The 19,190-nt window shown below is 37.7% G+C and overlaps 1 protein-coding gene across 3 annotated transcripts in view; it reads left to right on the top strand.

Annotated features, from left to right (window-relative positions):
- The first annotated feature begins 1,741 nt into the window (after positions 1-1,741).
- Positions 1,742-19,190, top strand: part of LOC110111106 (OTU domain-containing protein DDB_G0284757) — a 45,943-nt gene continuing 28,494 nt past the window's right edge. For 2 of the 3 annotated variants that reach the window (XR_003702696.1, XM_020842822.2), the window contains exons 1-3: positions 1,742-1,962; positions 9,650-10,028; positions 10,134-10,303. Coding sequence is in view for 2 of the 3 variants with exons in the window: in XM_020842822.2 (XP_020698481.1) it covers positions 9,704-10,028; positions 10,134-10,303 (495 nt within the window). In the remaining variant the exon portion in view is untranslated. The remainder of the gene's footprint in view (positions 1,963-9,649; positions 10,029-10,133; positions 10,304-19,190) is intronic. The other variant, XM_020842823.2, reaches the window with a different exon arrangement.

Here is a 19,190-nt window from a genome sequence, read left to right on the forward strand (position 1 = left end):
GCTCTAGAAAATTTGAAACCTTAAAGCTCTCTCTAATCTTTGACCAAAGGTTCCCCTTATATAGGGAGTGAGAGGCGCCTATTTATAATTTTTTGTGAGAATATTCTATCGGACGACCTGCATCGATTCACACAATCATATATCATTTTTAGCATTTAGACACCTAAACAATATCAGAATCAAGTGATCTTGAGCTCGTTGGATGACTTTCGTCGAGCCGCTTGATTTGAATATAAGCATGCCATATTTAAAGAACATTTTACCATCTAATTTATGCTTTTAAGTTTCTAACTATGCTTTGGACCGTTGATTTGAGCTCAATTGGATTCAAATTGGACCGATCTTGTTATCGTTGGCTTTGTTTCTTCAAAATGTTCAGCTTGAATATTAATTTGTTGTAATTGGAGTTCATAAGATCCAAAATTTAAGTTTGAAAGTTTCCAATTGAACTTTGCCTCAATATTCGTACCCGATCAAGATAATAATTTGCGACATAACAAGTACATACATAAAAAGTGATTCAATTCAAGTCTAAATGAGCTCAAATCAAACATTTGAGGCATTGTTAAAAAATTGTAATATTAATTGATGGATTAAATGATAGTCTTGGAATTTCACATGTTTATAATCAAAATGAGTACCTCAACCAGACTAATCCAACAAGCCTAAAATCTTTTAATTTTGAAGTCATTAAGGCATTAGATGCCAAAAGAATACTTTATGATCATTGAATCAATATAAATAATATGACATAATGTTATGAGAATGTTTTGATAAAACTTCTGAAATCCAAGCAAAAAAAAAAACTTAATATTACCATGAAATGGGAGGTTAGACCTTTACTTAAAATTGAAAATAAAAAATAAAACATAGAAGAACCCTAAAACTTTATTCAAAAGTCAAAGATGGTGAGATTTCAATAAATAAAGTCATAGAATATTAGAATTGAGGGCACTAATAGGACTAGGGACGAGACTCATGGGTTTTTTAGTTGACCGAAAAATAAATGTCAATTAAAAAGAATGTAATATATTTGAAATAATTTGGAGTTATTTGAATAAGTGTAAAATAAATATAGAGTTTTAATTTTTTTATTCAATTTGAAGTAAATTGAATACAGTGAAAAGTTCAAAATGATGGTAGTTGGTGGCGGTCAACTGTGATTTGTACCGGGCCGAGGGTGGCTAGAAGTGGTTGTTGGTGGGCGGTGGTTGATAGTGGTGGCTGAGAATGGCTGAGGGGCGGCCGACAGTGGCCGGCGGTGGTCGACGGTAGGACAACAAACACATTAACATAAAGATTGGATGCAAGGCTTATTGTAAACAATCTGCTAACAATCAACTCTTTATATAAAATTTATGGATTTACCTAAAAAAATTACAGAAAAGATAAAATAAAAAAAAATATTAGAATGCAAACACTAAATGTTAAAATTTTTATATTATAAATTTTTGTTTCACAAGCTAAACATAATGTAAAAAAAAATTTGTATATTATGAATAACTTAAAAATAATTTATTTCAAACATGTTGAAAAGAAGTAAAAATATACTAAATTTTAGATAAATTAGTATTAAAGTTTTTTTAATATTATTTAAAATTTATATAAATAAATATATAAATTTATATGTAAAACAAAAAAAAATATTATTAAAAAAAAATCAGTCGAAATGGGTAAATCGCCGTCCGGCGCCGACGCCGTTAAATTATTCTTATTTGATGATTTGATCCGTGACGTCCTCGCGTTTCCGTTTTCTCCCGGCTTTGTGTCTCTCGTCCTTCTCGCGTCTTACATTTTCTCTCTGTGGCGTCTCGAAGCCGCTCTCCTCCTCTCTATATACCCCAATTGGTCTTTATCGGCCATTCTTATTCTCCAAGCTTCGTTTCGCCAAGGATGAGCTCGCGTCATCGCAGTGTTCGCTTCCATATAATTACTTTCGGAATCGGATTGTTCCACTCGCAAGTAAGTGTTCGTGTCGATCAGCGATGATTGCAGGATTTATGCGTGTTTTTAGGGATCGGAGTGGTGGATCTTGGCTCTGTGCTTTGTTTTTGATGAGGAGGTGTCTGCGATGACTTTAGAATTGATTGGGTGATCAGAAATGAAAGATAGTTTATGGAGTTGCTCAATTTTCCCTCGATCTTTGCGTGGTTGTAGGAAGCGTGTCAGTATTGATTTCGTTGACTGTAGCTTGATTTCGCTGTTCCGTAATCGGAGCCGTGGCTTCTTACGATTTGATAGGATTTTCCTTTCTTGCTGATTTGCTTGGTTTATCTATTTGGTTGCTCTGAACTTATAGCAATTGATGCATACCTTTTTTTCAATGTGTAAATATTTATAGCGTTCTTCATTAGATAAAGGTGGTGAAACGGGTGGCTTGGATGTGGATAAACTGAGAGGGGTGGTTTTTTGGTCAGGAGTCATCAGTGTCCGTTTTGGTGAATTTGAGTTATAATTTTCATTTTGATCATCTTTTTTTTTTTCCAAGTTATTATCCAAAAAAAAAAAAGTTCAGTAGTCTGTGTGTATGTCTGTTTTTTTTATAATTTTATTTATGCATCGGATCTCCAATTTGAATTATAATTAGAAAGCATGGAGGTAGCAGCAAAATAGGCATGCTGATCTCTCGGAAGCGTGATGTAATATAGTCATTTATTTTCTAAACTACTTGAATGTCCATTCATAGCTTGTTGTGGTTTTCATAAATTCACGTTCGTTAATTCATGACTCCTGATCATACATCTCATGACAATCACTAACTTGATTGCCATGAGATGTATTATTAACTGTGGTTTCTGTCGATGTTTGAAGCTGAAATTTCGTTTCATTTTAAATTATAAAATCTGTTAACTGAACGACCATATGGCTTCAATTAAATTTTTTAAGTAGATTAGATCCAAGGACTCGAGATCTTAGTAAAATTCATTTACCAATCCATGGATCTCCTAACTGACCACCTGGCTATTATAGCTATATAATCTTTAATTAACAGCATGGTCAGTTTGCATTATGTTGAGATGTTAGGTAAGAAATATTTGTAAGGTGAAATTATTTTGGTTGAAATTGAGAGGAATGATCAATATTTATTCTGATTTTGAAGAATAATAGTGATCCAACCCCTCCATAGACCTTGTCATAGTTTCTTTCTGTTAAAATATTTATTCAGCTTAATTTTATCCGCTAGTTTAATCATATTCTCATCTTATGAGTTACTTGTTATTCATTCATGTTAGCGAGCACGCTTTCAGCTCTCTTATAATCAATTTTATTTTCTAGCATTTATCCTCTATCTTCTAGAGGGCTCTACTAGTGTTTTCTTTCTTTCCAAAATTTAGTTTCTTTGTGGACATACTTTATTTTTGGGAAAACTAGGGGCAACGCTCAATTTCATCAACTATAAATTAAATACAAGCGAGTAAGCCTGTTACTACACAAGTGTAAAAAAGAAAAGCCAATTGAAAATTGCAGCCAAAGAAAAGGAGCAACAAAGCTCACAGATGACCTATAAAGGAGACAAAAACTAAGCTAAGCTAATCACATATAAGAAGCAAACAAAGCCACAAAATCCCAAAAAGAGACTCAGAACAGGAAATACTACATTTGAATAGATCAAAACTCCCTTGTTTGCGTGCCAGTACGGCCATCCAGGAGGTTTCTGAGACAACCATCTAAGGGGACAGAGAAGATGTACACCATTCATCTTTGTCCGTTATTGCCAAGAGGAGCCACCAGATATCCACCATAGCATGAAAAACCAACTCCATTGACATAAAAAAAAATCATAAACTGATAAGAAGAGCAGAGCCCCTAGTAACCCATCCACCAAAAGACCAGAAGTGTCATTAACTGCAAAGACACCCAAGCAGTAAAATGTAGAAGAACCCAAACCTAAATTAGGGTAATAAGCCAATGACTTCCTCCTTTCTTTTCCAACCACAGATTTTGAACCTCACAGCTTTTTTTATTTTAAAACAAACAGTTGATAAGCTCTCAATGACTTCACCATCTCTTTGCATTTCATTCTCTTCACAGATGATAAATAATGCAATAAATAAGCAAAAAATAGAAGTTTTTATGCATAGCCTAGATGTTATCTAAACTAGAAATGAACTAAAAAAGCTGCATCAAGTTTGGCCTTAGGAGCAACGAGCTCATGCCAGGTATTGGCTCAGATATTAAGCAGAAAGAAAGGTCATACTCAAAGAAAAGATGAGTCATTTTCAGGCATGCTGGTGCATGAATTGCAATAGTTAGGCGCATTAGTATTACTTAAAATAAGCTTATCAGTTATTTTGAAACCCCCAACCACAACTAACCATGTAAAGGATGAAAATCTCAATGCATAGTGCTTGTGTCAAATGTAATTGTTCCAAATAACAGTTGGTAAATCTTGATGATAATTATGAATAAATTCCTTGAATTTGGGATGCATGGAACCTTGCCAAGTCAAGCAGGTAGAAGAATTATCCTTAATAGATAGGGCTTTTTTAGCAACCTGGACATGAGGAGGGAATTTAGGAGGAAGATTCCAGGAATTTGATCTCATGAGAACTTTCAAACGGGCTTAAGGAGGAAAAATGTGAGCAATAGTCAAGATATCAACTAAGTCACCTAAGGAGGCACCATTACAGCAAGGATCCCAGTAAAGTGAAAGGCGGTTGTTGGTAGAAATGTGAAAAGTATAACAATTCTTAGTTTTAATAACAATTTTCATAGTATGAGCCGAGTATTTGGTGTAATTCCTATGTAAAGTTTTCCAAGGGGGCCAATATTTGGCTTTATACCAAGTAGCAAGCATGCTATCATTGTTATATAATCTAAAAATAAGGGAGCATGTATAAGCATGATATAAAGATTGAATCAAAGGTAAACCCATGCCATCCAAATTTTTAGGCAAACAAGTCTTTTTCCATGAGACAAGATGCTACTTCTTAGAATTTATGTCTTCATGGAAAAGAAATTAGGCATACACTTTGCAACATGATTTAGGTAAAATAGAGCCATGGATTCAGTAAGCTATGGGCTTCCAAATTATTAATTTTAAATATTGGATCTTATCAGCAAAAGAGAATAGTTTGGCTTTCCAATCATCCAAAAGAGTGTAGATTTTTTGCATAAGGGGTGGAAACAGAGCTGTAGGATTTCTTTTATAGCCAACACGGATGCCTATATAGGTTCGGAAGCTACCCACTAACGAGATGTTGAGGATTTCAACAATGTTGGAGGCAACATTGCAATTTGGATCTTAAATGATGAAACTTTTAGCATTATTCACCTGGAGCTCAGAAAATGATGCAAAATTCCTCAAAATTTCCTTAAGGGAAGTGGCATTTTGGATGTTTGCCTCGCTAAACACAAGTAAATTATCAACATATAAGAGATGATTAAAATGTATATCAATAATAGAAATCCCTGTAAATGAGTGACATTGAATAGTAGAAACCAAAATATTAGATAAAACATTCATGGCAAAACAAGCAAGGGGAAAGAGGACAACATTGCCTAAGAGCAGAAGTTGAGTTGAAGAAGACATGAAGCCCTCTTTAACGCAAACAAAGAAATAGATCTCCTCAATACATGCCTTAATCTAGGAAACAAAACAACAACAACAACAAGCCTTTATCCCACAATGTGGCCCGACCTGGGTCGGCTACATGAAACTTTTTTCTCCATTGTGTCATGTTAAGGGTCAAATTGTCATCTAAATCTAATAAAGAAAGATCATTTCTAATATTTTCTAACCAAGTCTTTTTAGGTCTACCTCTACCTTTCTTAATATAAGTCAAATTTAATACATTTACTTTCCTAACCGGGTCATCAGAAGACCGCCGTTTTATGTGACCAAACCATCTAAGGCGACTCTCTCTAATCTTATCTTCCACTGGAGCTACTCCAACCTTTTCATGTATATGCTCATTTTGTATCTTATCTTTAAGAGTAAATCCACTCATCCACCTAAGCATCCTCATCTCTGTAACACTTAACTTAATATTATGCTTCTCTTTTAATTGCCAACATTCTGTCCCATAAAGCATTGCAGGTCTCACTACCATCTTATAGAATTTTTCCTTAAGTTTGAAAGAGACTTTTCTATCACTTAAAAGGGCAAAATGCATACTCATGAGCTAGCAATCGACATTAACAGTGTGAGGATGAGCAAAAATAAGATGCATACCCTCAATTTAAGTGGAGATCCTACTGGAAGGCCTACAACACGTAATTTCGACAACACTTCCATTGCTTGTGGGATATCTCAGTCTTAATCTTAATCATCTTTTTACCTTCACCTCTACTTCATCATGTAGTTTTCAGAGGGTATGATTATTTCAGTGTTAGAAATGTGGGACTATAGATAACAATAGAAAATATCACTAATCAGGAGCACATAGGACACATGTTGCTAAGGAAATAAATAAATAAATAAAGGACACATGTTGCCACGTATAGCCACATAGTTCAATAAACAAACCCCTTCTATGGAGCCCTTTTTGTGATCTTTTGATGAAGCAAAGAGTCTTTTAGCTTGTTTAGTGGGTTGTTATCCCACAACCACCGCCCTTAAGGCACACATTGGGACTACAAATCGTGTTAATTAGCTTGAACTTAGGCTCGCTCTAATGCCACATTATGAAATGTAAATTAAAGGCCAACATCAAGTGCGACAAAGTTTTAGGAGCTCTTTTGGATGTCACATGATCGCAAACTAGGAGATGAGTTGATAAAAAAACTCGTCATGGGAATGAAGGCTACCTTCTTGCATTTGATTGAACCATTGCAAGGCAACATCCTTTAGCGTGGTTAACACATCCTATATCACATTTTACATGTGGAAGGAAAAGCATCTTGAACTTGTCATGAAGTTATTCATCTATGATTTATAGAGAGGAAACTAACAATCCACACCCCCACCCCCTCCCCCTAGTTGTTCCTTGGATAAAACATTGGAACTTGTGATCTCCTTAGATTTTTTAAGTAGAGCGGTTTGAATGCCAATTGATGCTTCATCACATCGTAGGCTTGAGTGAAGTAGTCATTGGCGGAGGATGAATCAGACGACGTCCTTGCACTTATTTTGGGACACGAGCAACCTCTACAGTGGGAGAGAGTATTTTAGGTTGATAAGCTTGTTATGTACTAGCCTGTTAAAATATTCTTTCCACCATCAAATATTCTCTAGTATGTCATATGCCGATTAACATTATTATTGCAAGATAACATTCCTTGGTTGAGGCTTGACCTTCTTCTCGATTTGTGACAATTATGGCCAAATGAGAATTATTTTTCTCTTAAGGGCCACAAAGTCCACACTCATTGAACCAAAGATGTTTGAACCAAATTCAACTCATTGATCATGGTCTACGAATTACTTGAGACTTTAGTGGGCCAAGAAACAAGACAAGAAAGGATGTCAATTTATCAAAAATGGGAATTAAAATCTTTATTCTTGATTTATAAAGAATATAGGAAAGAGGGCGAAATGGAGAGTAAAAGAGTACAAGAGTGAGAAAGAAATGGATGGGGGGAGAGAAAGAATAGGGGATGGGTCTTGTTGGTTTGACACAACTTGTGTTACTTAAAGGTGCTCATTAGTTATTTATGTATTTTAGCTTCTTCTTCTTTCGTATCTAACATGTTATGTAAATCTTCAAAACATATAATTTTTGCTTTTTTTACATTCTTTTGCAAAACGTTTAGCTATTATATCATTTTAAATCTTAGTAGTATTAATCTTTCTATTTTTCTTTAATGGATGCTTATATTGAAAGACTAATAATTTCTCACTTTTTAGTTTCATCATCTTATCCAATTGCTATTATTTCTTTTGATCATTTTTTGCTCCTAATATAAACATATTAGTGCTCTATGCTATCCTTTTAAACTTTTTTCTATATTTTTGTACAATTTTGCAATGAAATTTTCGAAGTAAGAAATAATTTTTGTGATTTGGTGGCTTCACTTTTAAAAGTAATTAAGTGTTATTCTCTCTTTTTTTTTTTCTTTCAAGTATGCCTTCATTATTACAAGTACATATGCTATTGTCAAATAAAGTATAGCTTCTCCTATCGTATTCTTATGTCCTATTTTATACCGTCTTTGACTCCTATTATAATTTTTATTAGAACATGTCTATTAAAGTCATCTCCAATAATTATTTTCTCTTCATCTGGTGTAGATTGTAAATACTTTGTCCATCGCTTCTTAAAATTGATTTTTCAAACTGCTTATAATTTAATTTAAGAATCACATTATATATAAGTAATTTCTTTTGATCATTCACATCAATAATTAATTTAATCAGTCTTATCTCTTATCTCTATCATTAGTCTTAATTCACTTTAACAATTTCTTTCAAATTTTTTATCAATTAGTATCCATTCATGTTTCTATTGTTAATATTTCCTGCATATAGTAAATTATAATTGGCATTCATCAATTTGTTTGGAAATTTTATCTTTTCATTTAATTCCTTACAAACAATATATTTAGTTGCCTAATTCTTGTGTTAATAATTTTCTTATCTTCTTGTTTAAAGTCCTCAAATTCCATATGGTAAATATAATATAATTTTAAACTTTATTGACCCTTGTTTGCTTTCCACCATAAGTTGGTTAAATTATGACACGTCACTTATGGTTGACGACCTAGCAAACCCTGATACATTTTTCACTACAATCAAGTTGTGTTGTCATTTATATGAAATGTTCTAGCAACCCCATGCCTTACTTCTCACCACAATTAAGTTAGGTTGTAAACCTAACATCAACAACCTTAATTTTTTTCATTTGGGCCTAGGATTGACAATTCATATGTATGAACTCAATGATAAGAAATCATGGCTGACAAGAAATCATGGCTGACAAGCAGCATTGCTCGACAAGCTCCTATATTTTGCAAAAGCATGCAAAATCAGCGAATTCCATAAGATGGTTGGTTGAAGGGAAAAATAAATTCTATTTGATGCACAAGATTGTGCGAATTATAGAGGAATTAAGTTAATGTGTCATACTTTAAAACTATTGGAGCGAGTTATGGAGCGTAGGTTGCTGCGTGATACTAATGTTTCTCAAAATCAATTTGTATTCATGTCGGGTATGTCTACTATGGAAGCCATACATTTATTGAAAGGATTGATGGAGAAATATAGAGAGAATAAGGAGGATTCACATATGATATTTATTGATTTAGAGAAAGCATATGATAAAGCTCCAAGAGAAAAAATATGGAGAGTTTTTGAAGAGAAAGGAGTTATTAACGCTTATATTCAAATCATTAAATATATGTATGCAGGAGCTATTACTTGTGTTCAAACACAAGGTGGTTTGACCAAGTATTTTCCTATTTCGGTTGGTTTACATCAAGGATCAACCTTAAGCTCAAATCTTTTTGCTTTAGTCATGAATCTACTCAGCGATTAGGTACCCGGCACAAAATTGTTTGTAATTAATTATAATTTTCTTCTTTTGCTCCTTTCAAGGAATCTTTTATTTGTGAAATATTTGTTATAATTAATATTGTTTTCTAGTGAACTCCTTACAAACTTTTGCTTATTCAGAACATGCTTGAGAGAATGGGTTTACATTTCTAAAATATTTTTTGCACCCTCTTGAGCTAATTTGGCGTTGTTTTTCCTTCTTGGACATAATTTCAGGTAAGTATTCTGACGGCTGCAATATATAATAAAGGAGTTTAGAATTGTAAGCTGATGGTTATGTATGAGCATGATCCTGATGTCCTCAGATGGGGCTTTGATCTTCTTAACGGTGACCCATTTTCAACTTCGAGCTATTGTGGTGTCACTACTGATAGTGATACCAACTTTTATGATGGAGCCTACGTTAGAGAAGATAATTTTGTTACAGATCACCCTTCTCTAGGGAGTGATGAGATTATGGCGCATGCTCTTCAGGAAGAATTTTCACGGCTTGCTGTTGCTGAAGCAACTTGCCCCACAAATGTAGGTGAGCATTTGCAAGCATCTGTTCTTGCAGAAAACTGGTTTGGTCCAACCACGAGCACGTTTACTTCAGGTACAATGAAGAATATGAAATATGTAAATGATTTATCTTTTTTGCTATGCTGATTTCGTGGTGCTTTACCTGTCGAACCAATTTTTTTCTTTTTATTTTAACAAGCTTATGAAGATGGTGAGGAGGACTCGGATGATACAGACCCATCTAGTTCTTGTTGTAGTCCAGGAGAAATATCACTTGATGGAGACGAGTGGTTATTAGAGCTGGCAGAGGATTATTCAACTATAGATGGTGAATTAGGAAAAAGGTTGAATCTCTTGGTTCCAATTCCTGTAAGTTCGAATTCATACTTTGAATTTCTCCAGACAATATTGGTTTCATATGTCATCTTTTGAAGAAACTCTTGTACTTTTAATCAGTCAATTGTATATTATCAAAAGCATGAACTTCATTGTTACATTTATTAACATGATCCTGAGCTTAGTTCTTGATATCTGTAACATATCTTCTCAATCCTTGATGGAAGGGTTGCTTGAATATTTTAATATTCAGGATATTTTGATGACACTGTTTCTTAGAATATCATATAGGGTTTAAGTAATTCATTGATAACTATCCTAAGCGGTATATGGTCTGGACTTTAAGGAAGTACAATGCATGCAAGAGAGAGAGAGAGGGGTGCCAAGAGATAAGTTTGAAACATTGTTTAAAATTGCGCAATATGAGGCTTGCCTTGAGGCCTGCCTCAGCGCAATTCCATTGAAAAATGCTTCGAGGCTTACGTCTCGAGCTTTTTTAATGAGGTTTGCATCTCAGCATGGCTGAGGTTCGCCTTGAGGTGGGCCTCGCCTCACTGGCGTGAGGCGTGAGGCGTACGCCTCACCCAATTTATATATATATTTATTAAAACTTACCTAAATCCTAAACTAAGGCCCCGAACAAATCTGCCTTCATGCACCCCCAAGCCGCAACAACTTCCTCTCAATCGCCTCGACCTCTTGCTCACCGCTTTTGCCGTAGCCACCATCAGGAATCACTTGAACTGCACACCACCACGACTTCTAAAAATTTTGGAGTATTATTCTCATCTTTATGTTAATGAAAAATATTTATAAAAGAGAAAGATGATTGAAATAAATGAAGAAGAAACAGATTGATAGGCATTGAACTTCATATGATGATGTAAGAAAGAGATTAATTTGTTCTGACGACAACTCAAATAAAAACCCCAATGATAACAGTGTAGATGATTTCTAAGTTGTTGCTAATTATGTTAGTTGTTTTTAAGAATTAAATGTGGATAAATAGAGAACTAAGAAAGAAGAATTTTGGAGTTGAACTTGATGTTATAAGATACTTCAACGTAATTCCTATATTTCATGTTATTTTGCTATTGTAATATTACATTTTAATTCTATTTCACGCAATTTATTACTTGTCATTTTACTTATTATGCAATTTTTAATTTCATATGTATGCCAATTTGTCACTTCATAGTTCAACAGAAAATTAATATGTCATTATTTAACATATTATTTGAGTATTATATAAAATATCATTTTTAACCTTTATTTTCAATTTATGTAATTTTTGAATTTTGAAGCTTACGCCTTAAGACTTACGCCTCGCCTCACGATTGAAAAACGCCTCAATACCCAATTACGCAATTTTAAACCTTGGTTTGAAAGTAACAAACTATAATTTAATAGCCCTAGTCTTGCCATACCTTTATTTCATCTCGTTATTTTTTGGTCCCCTTATTCTTGCCTTAACGCCTTCTTCTTCTCCTTTTGTGGTTCCTTAGCAATTAGGATTTATCCCCCTTCTTCCTTCAATCCTTAGTTAGAGAGAGTTAGGTTAGATAGATAGAAAGGCGGCTGGTCACTTGGAGTGGAGAGAGAGAGGAATTCCTAGTGGATTGGAGAGAGGATTGCCTAGTGAGAAGATAAGTAGTATTTTGGAGGGTGCAACAACATCAAACCTTTATCCCACTATGTGGGGTCGGCCACTTGAATCTTTTTTCTCCATTTTGTCTTGTTAAAGTCAAATTCCCATTTAAATCTAATAAAGAAATGCCATTTCTAATATTTTCTAACCAAGTCTTTTTAGGCATACCTCTACCTTTCATAAGTCAAATCTAATACATCTACTCTCCTAACTGGGTCATCGGAAGGTCGTCGTTTTATATGACCAAACCATCTAAGGCGACTCTCTCTAATCTTATTTGCCACTGGAGCTACTCCAACCTTTTCATGTATATGCTCGTTTCATACCCTGTCTCAAAGAGTAAAGCGACTCATCCACCTAAGCATCCTCGTCTCTACAACACTTAACTTAATATTATGCTTCTCTTTTAATAGCCAACATTCTGCGCCATAAAGCATTGCAGGTCTCACCTCCATCTTATAAAATTTTCCCTTAAGTTTGAGTGATACTTTTCTATCACACAACAAGCCCGATGCATTCCTCCACTTCAACCAACCAACTTGAATTCTACTAATAATATCCCCATCGATTTCACCATCACTCTGAACAATAGACCCAAGGTATATAAAACGTGTACTCTTATTAATGACTTGATCGCTTAAAGTCCAAACCCTCCACTAGATCTTACTACTAAATTACACTATATGTATTCATTTTTAGATCTACTCAAATGAAATCATTAGACTTTAAGGTTGACCTCCATAATTCAAGTTTACCTATCAACAAGAAGAATATCATCAGTAAAAAACATACACTTAGGTACATCCTCTTGCAAATGTCTAGTAAGTATTTTGGTGGGTAATGAATTTAAATTTCGTTCATTTTTTTTAGGAAAAAGCATGAAAAACATACACAAGGGTACATCCTCTTGCAAATGTCTAGTAAGTATTTTGGCGGGTAATGAATTTAAATTTCATTCATTTTTTTATAGGAAAAGCATGACGATATTTAAATATGAACTTCTAAACAAGTTCCAAGATAGGATTGCCTAGAGAGATGTTATATTTTCAATTAAGAAACAAATTCCTAACTAATACTTGTCCATAGGTCCAACCTCCTTAATTTAGGGGGTTAATTTAAGGACTCCCACTTCCTTATCTTTATATCATTGCAATTTAAACAACTTACTCTTTCCCTCTTTGGAATAAGCTCATTTAATGGGTTTTTAATTTGTCCGCCCTTTACATATAAGATTTTAAGAGAGAGAAAAGATGGTGAAACTATATTGTTGCTCCAATATATTTGTTCTTTTCGTGCAAATGTGGTAGCCTTCATTGTTGAAGACTTAGAATGTCTGGAGCCTCTTCATTGCCAAAAGAATTGTTTGTAAGATAAGTTAAATATGTCCAAATGAGAATGTTAAAATTATCGTGTTAAAAATTGCAAGTTTGATTAGGAAATAAATTTACTAGACATGAAAGTATCACCTATTGAAGATATTATAGCAAAACATTGACTAGAGTATTTTGGGTGTTTTATGAATAGTAATGTAAGAATGAATATTCATGTCAACAAGACAAAAAATCCAATCTACGGAGTACACTAGCACCCGATAGGAGTTATTACAGGAAAATTCATGAAGTTTACTAGAAATAGTTGGGATAAGGTAATCATTATTGTGATGGTTATTTAACACCTTATGTTATATTTTAATCTATAGAGTTTTGTCAGATGGACATAAAGCCATTCCATTATATATATTTTTAGAACTAGCGATGAATTGTGAAAGAAATATATAAATATTGCTCAACTGTTAAGTAGCTGGTTGACAACATTCTTGTACAATGTGTAATTGGGATGGGTCCCACCACACTATTGGTGCTAACTTCTTGAAGAGAGAGTCTTAATTTCTGGGACATAAATGCGGTGTCTGATATATTTTAGATGCGTTCACATGTTCAACACACGTTTGACACATGTTGGATGCATCTGTCACATGTCTGTTTAAAAAAAAAAAAGGACACACTTGTAAAAAACTCACTTTTCCATTTTTTATTTCTCTCTCCATCACTTATCTTGCAAATCTTCTTGCTCGACCTTTTCGTTTCTCACATGCTAGTCTAGGGTTAAGGTCGACATGGCTAGATTTATGAATCTGGTTGGTGGTTTTGAAAGCTTGACCCTCAGGTGCTTGTCTTCCGACTTATCCCTCTCGACGCCAAAGCTTGACTCTGAAGTTTAATGAATGAAGTTCTGTGTTAGACCGGTCCTCCTTGGACCGGTCCAGCCCCTTGGGCCGGCTCAGTTCGTATACAGCAGGAGGAGCCGGCGGAAGCCCGGGGGGGGAGATTTAGGTGGGGTCCACTTGAAATTCAAATTGAATCTTGGAGCCAAAAGGAGGGGAAGCAAAGGGTAATTAGGTCCTTTTGTATTAGATTTGAATTGTATGCATTAAGTAGGGAGTAAAGAGAGGATTAGGGTTATGTGAGATTTGCTTTGAGTTTTCTTGTTATTCTTTGGTGGCTAGGGCTCTAGATCGAATTCTAGAGATTGGGAGAGTGCGATCCTCCTCTGGAATTGAGGATCCTTGTATCTTTTCTATTTTCCTTGCATCTATTAGTAAATTACAAGTCTTTCTCTCCAAATTTCTCTCAGTTTTACTCATTTTTCCACTGTTTTTACTGTTTTCCTGCTCTGGACAGCAGTTTCTCTTTGATCTTTGCCTTTAAATTGGTTAGGAAATACTTGAACTCAAGTATTTCCTATCAAATAGGTATCAGAGCACATCTTGGGACCGATCGTGGCTGATTTTTACAGATTTCGGTGGCTGAAATTTGTACGGCAAGGAGGATTTTGCTGAAATTTTTTTTTTTCAGATCTAGAATCTTGCCTTAAAATTTCGGTTCCTTTTTGGATGACGGACAAGAAGGTGGATGCTTTGGAGGAGAGAATTGAAGGAGAAATAAATCAAATCAAGGAGACCGTGGAGGAATGAATGTCTTCCATGGAGGGGCAAGTGGCCGATCTACGTGAGATGATGAAGAAGATGTTGGAGTTTCAAACCCAATCGGCGGCGTCTGATGCAAAAGGGCCAGCGGCAAAGAACACCAACTCTGAAATCCATCGGGAGGAAGAGGAGGTGGAAATCGTGGAAGGGAGTAGGGGAAGGCCTCATCTGGAGCCTTTCCAGAGGGAGGAGAGAGGAGGAAGATATGGGGAAAGGCAAGGCTACGGAGGCATGGAACCAAGAGGTGCTGGTTGGGAGCATTGGGAGGGTTATCATGGGCGCCGGGAAGTGATTTTTGAAGATCGGAGAGGGGATTTTGAAGGGGGATTGGGACATGGCAGAGCAAGGGAAGATCGGGAGACATGGGGGGGGGGTCCAGGCACATGGGAGAGGGGAAACTATGGAGGTTTAAGGGGGAATAACGGGGATCGGAAGGTGAGAAAATTGAAAATACCCATTTTTGATGGGGAGGATGCCTATAGGTGGATCTACAAGGTGGAGAGGTACTTTGCTGTTAACGGCTTGACGGAGGAGGATAAGTTATTGGCAGCGGGCTTGTGTCTGGAAGGGAAGGCACTCTCTTGGTACTAGTGGAGAGATCAGAGGAGACCTATCCGGAGCTGGGGAGAATTCAAGGACAGTTTGTTAGAGCGTTTCCAAACCGATCGGGGAGGAGACTTCTACGAGAAGTTCTTTGCCCTAGTGCAGGAGGGATCTGTGGCGGACTACCGAGAGAGGTTTGAGCAGGATGGCCAGCAGGATGGCCAGCAGGATAGAGCGCTTGTCTGAGACGGTGCTGGAGGGGAATTTTATGAAGGGGTTAAAGGCCAAGGTGCGAGCAGTGGTGAAGGTCCTGATGCCCAGGGACCTGGGGGAGGCCATGAAGCTTGCTCAGCTGGTTGAAAATCAAAAGAACCTGGAGAAGGGAGCTAGGAGTAGTAATAGCTCAGGAGGCACTTACAGGTGGATGACTACCCACCTAGCCCCCAAGGGAGCGTCCCCAGGAGGGATGAAAGAAATGAAGGAAAAAGCCACAGGAGGAGGAAATATGGGACAGTTCAAGAGACTCACTGAGAAGGAAATGCAGGAGAAAAGAACAAAAGGGCTGTGTTTTCGTTGCGATGAAAAATACATGCCAGGGCACAAGTGCAAAGATTGATCTCTTCAAGTTCTCCTCGTTTGTGAAGACGAGGAAGACGAGGAGGGAGGGGAAAGCGATTCTGAGGTGGAGGAGGAAAAGATGCATCTGGATGTGGCAGAAGTCTCTCTCAACTCCGTAGTGAGATTTACTCCGAGTCACACTATGAAGGTAAAATGAGAGATAGCTGACCATGGAGTAGTGGTGTTGATTGATAGTGGGGCAACCCACAATTTCATTTTCACCCAGATTGTGGAGCTGCTAGGGATGAAGTTAGTAGATACTGGAGGCTATGGGGTGATGATGAGCACGGGGAAGGTGGAAATGGGAAGAGGAGTCTGTAGGGGGGTGGTGCTGAAGATCCAAGGCATACAAGTGAAGGAAGACTTCCTTCCCCTGGAATTGGGGAGTGCGGATATCATCCTAGGGATGAAGTGGTTGCAGACTTTGGGGGAAACCAAAGTCAATTAGGGCACACTGCGGATGGAGTTGGTGAAGGGTGGAAGGAAGAGGGTGATTCAAGGGGATGCAGGGCTGACCAAGGCAGGGGTTTCTCTTAAATCCATAATCAAAACAATTCAGGAGGAGGGGGAAGGCTACTTGGTGGAATTACACCGATTAGAGGGAGTGAGTGTGGAGGATGGGGGAGAAATACCCCTCTCTGTGCAGCCTTTGATCCAGGAATTCGAGGAGGTTTTTCAACCACCTCTAGGGTTGCCACTACCCAGGGAGCAGGAGCATGCCATCACTTTAAGAGAGGGAGTGTCACCTATCAGCGTACGACCTTATCGTTACCCTCAGTTTTAGAAGGATGAAATAGAAAAGTTGATTAGAGAAATGCTGGAAGCCGGGATTATCAGGCCCAGCATTAGCCCGTTCTCTAGTCCTGTTTTATTGGTGAAGAAAAAAGATGACAGCTGCCGTTTCTGTGTAGACTACCCTGCACTCAACAAGGAAACGGTATCTGATAAGTTTCCTATACCAGTGATTGACGAGCTCCTGGATGAGTTGAGTGGAACAATTATTTTCAGCAAGATAGACTTGAAATCAGGATACCACCAGATACGGATGAAGAAAGAAGATGTGCCCAAGACCGCCTTTAGAACTCATGAGGGCCACTATGAGTTCCTAGTGATGCCTTTTGGCCTCACCAATGCTCCAGCCACGTTCCAGGCACTCATGAATAAGATCTTCAAACAGTACCTCAGGCGATTTGTGTTGGTATTCTTCGATGACATCTTAGTATATAGCAGAACAGAGGAAGAGCATTGGGGACACTTAAGGAAGGTGTTGGGTTCTCCAGGAGCACCAGTTGAGGGCTAACTTGAAGAAGTGCTGCTTCGCACAAGCTAATGTGGAATACTTGGGGCATGTGGTATCCAAGGAAGGGGTAGAAGCAGATCAGTCCAAGATTGAGGCCATGCTTAAGTGGCCACTGCCCAAAAATCTAAAAGAGCTGCGGGGATTCCTAGGGCTTACAGGTTACTACAGAAGATTTGTAAAGGGATACAGTACTATAGCTTGGCCACTCACTAAGCAGTTGAAGAAAGATGGGTTTTTATGGGGGGAGGCAGCTACGACAACATTCGAGAGGTTGAAGAAAGCTATGACCACAGTCCCGGTCTTAGCTTTACCAGATTTTACTCAGGTCTTTATAGTAGAGACAGATGCATCGGGATACGGACTAGGAGCAGTGCTGATGCAGAGTCACAGGCCCATTGCATATTTCAGTCAGGTGTTGACTGCCAGAGCCCGGCTGAAATCTGTCTATGAGAGGGAGTTGATGGAAATTATTTTGGCCATTTAGAAGTGGCGGCCCTACTTACTCGGAAGACATTTCATCGTCAGAACCGACCAACGGAGCCTAAAATATTTGCTGGAGCAGCGCATGGTGACAGAGGAGCATCAGAGGTGGCTATCCAAACTGCTCAGGTATAATTTTGAGATTCAGTACAGGCCAGGGGTAGAAAATAAGGCAGCAGATGCCTTGTCCAGGTGCATGGGGAGCTGCAGAAAGTGGCGGTGTCAGTCCCAATGATGCTAGATTGGGAAGCCATAAAGGAGGAGAGCGTCAAAGACGAGGAACTAAGCAAGATCAGAGCTGACTTACTGAAGGAAGAGGGAGGCCATCCAAGGTACTCGTTGGAGGGGGAGATATTGTTGCATCATGGGAGGTTTGTGTTACCTAGAACGTCAGTACACATCCCACAATTGCTCCAGGAGTTTCATGGATCTGCACTGAGAGGTCATTCAGGAGTGCTAAAGACCTATAGGAGACTAGTGGCAGAGCTGTACTAGAAAGGTATGCATAGAGATGTGGAAGAGATAGTATCTAGGTGCAAGATTTGCCAAAGAAATAAGTATTTAGCTATGTCACCAGGGGGTTACTGCAGCCATTGACGTTACCAGGACGAGTCTGGGATGAGATATCTATGGACTTCATTGATGGGCTACCCCGCTCTGAGGGATTCACTGTGATTTTGGTGGTAGTGGATAGATTGAGCAAATATACTCACTTTATTCCTCTACGCCATCCATACACTGTGGTGACAGTAGTGGCAATTTTCCTCTACGCCATCCATACACTGCGGTGACAGTAGTGGCAATTTTCATCAGGGAGATAGTCAGAGTACACGGAGTGCCCAAGGCGATAGTATCAAACAGGGATAAAGTGTTCCTCAGCCATTTCTGGAAAGAATTGTTCAGACTGCAGGGGACGGTGCTGAAAAGGAGTACTGCTTACCACCCACAGACAGATGGTCAAACATAAATGATCAACCGGAGCCTGAAAACTTATCTGAGATGCTTCGCATCAGAGACACCCAAGCTATGGGCCAAATGACTATTATGGGCCGAGTACTGGTACAACACCTCTTTTCATTCAGTCTCTCAGATGACCCCATTTAAGGTGTTGTACGGAAGGGATCCGCCCCACTTGGTGCATTTTGGGAGTAGCAGCACGCCGTGTCTTCAGTAGAGGAGTATTTGGAGGAGAGGGATAAGACACTGGAAGAGTTAAAAAGACATCTGTTAAGGGCTCAACAGATTATGAATAAACAAGCTGATGAGCATCGAAAGGATATTCAGTTTGAAGTGGGCGAGAAAGTATTCTTGAAACTCCGTCCATATCGACAGAAAATGGTCGCCA

This window comes from Dendrobium catenatum, unplaced genomic scaffold (genome assembly GCF_001605985.2).
Source record: "Dendrobium catenatum unplaced genomic scaffold, ASM160598v2 fragScaff_scaffold_1427, whole genome shotgun sequence".
Classification (NCBI taxonomy): Eukaryota; Viridiplantae; Streptophyta; class Magnoliopsida; order Asparagales; family Orchidaceae; genus Dendrobium; species Dendrobium catenatum.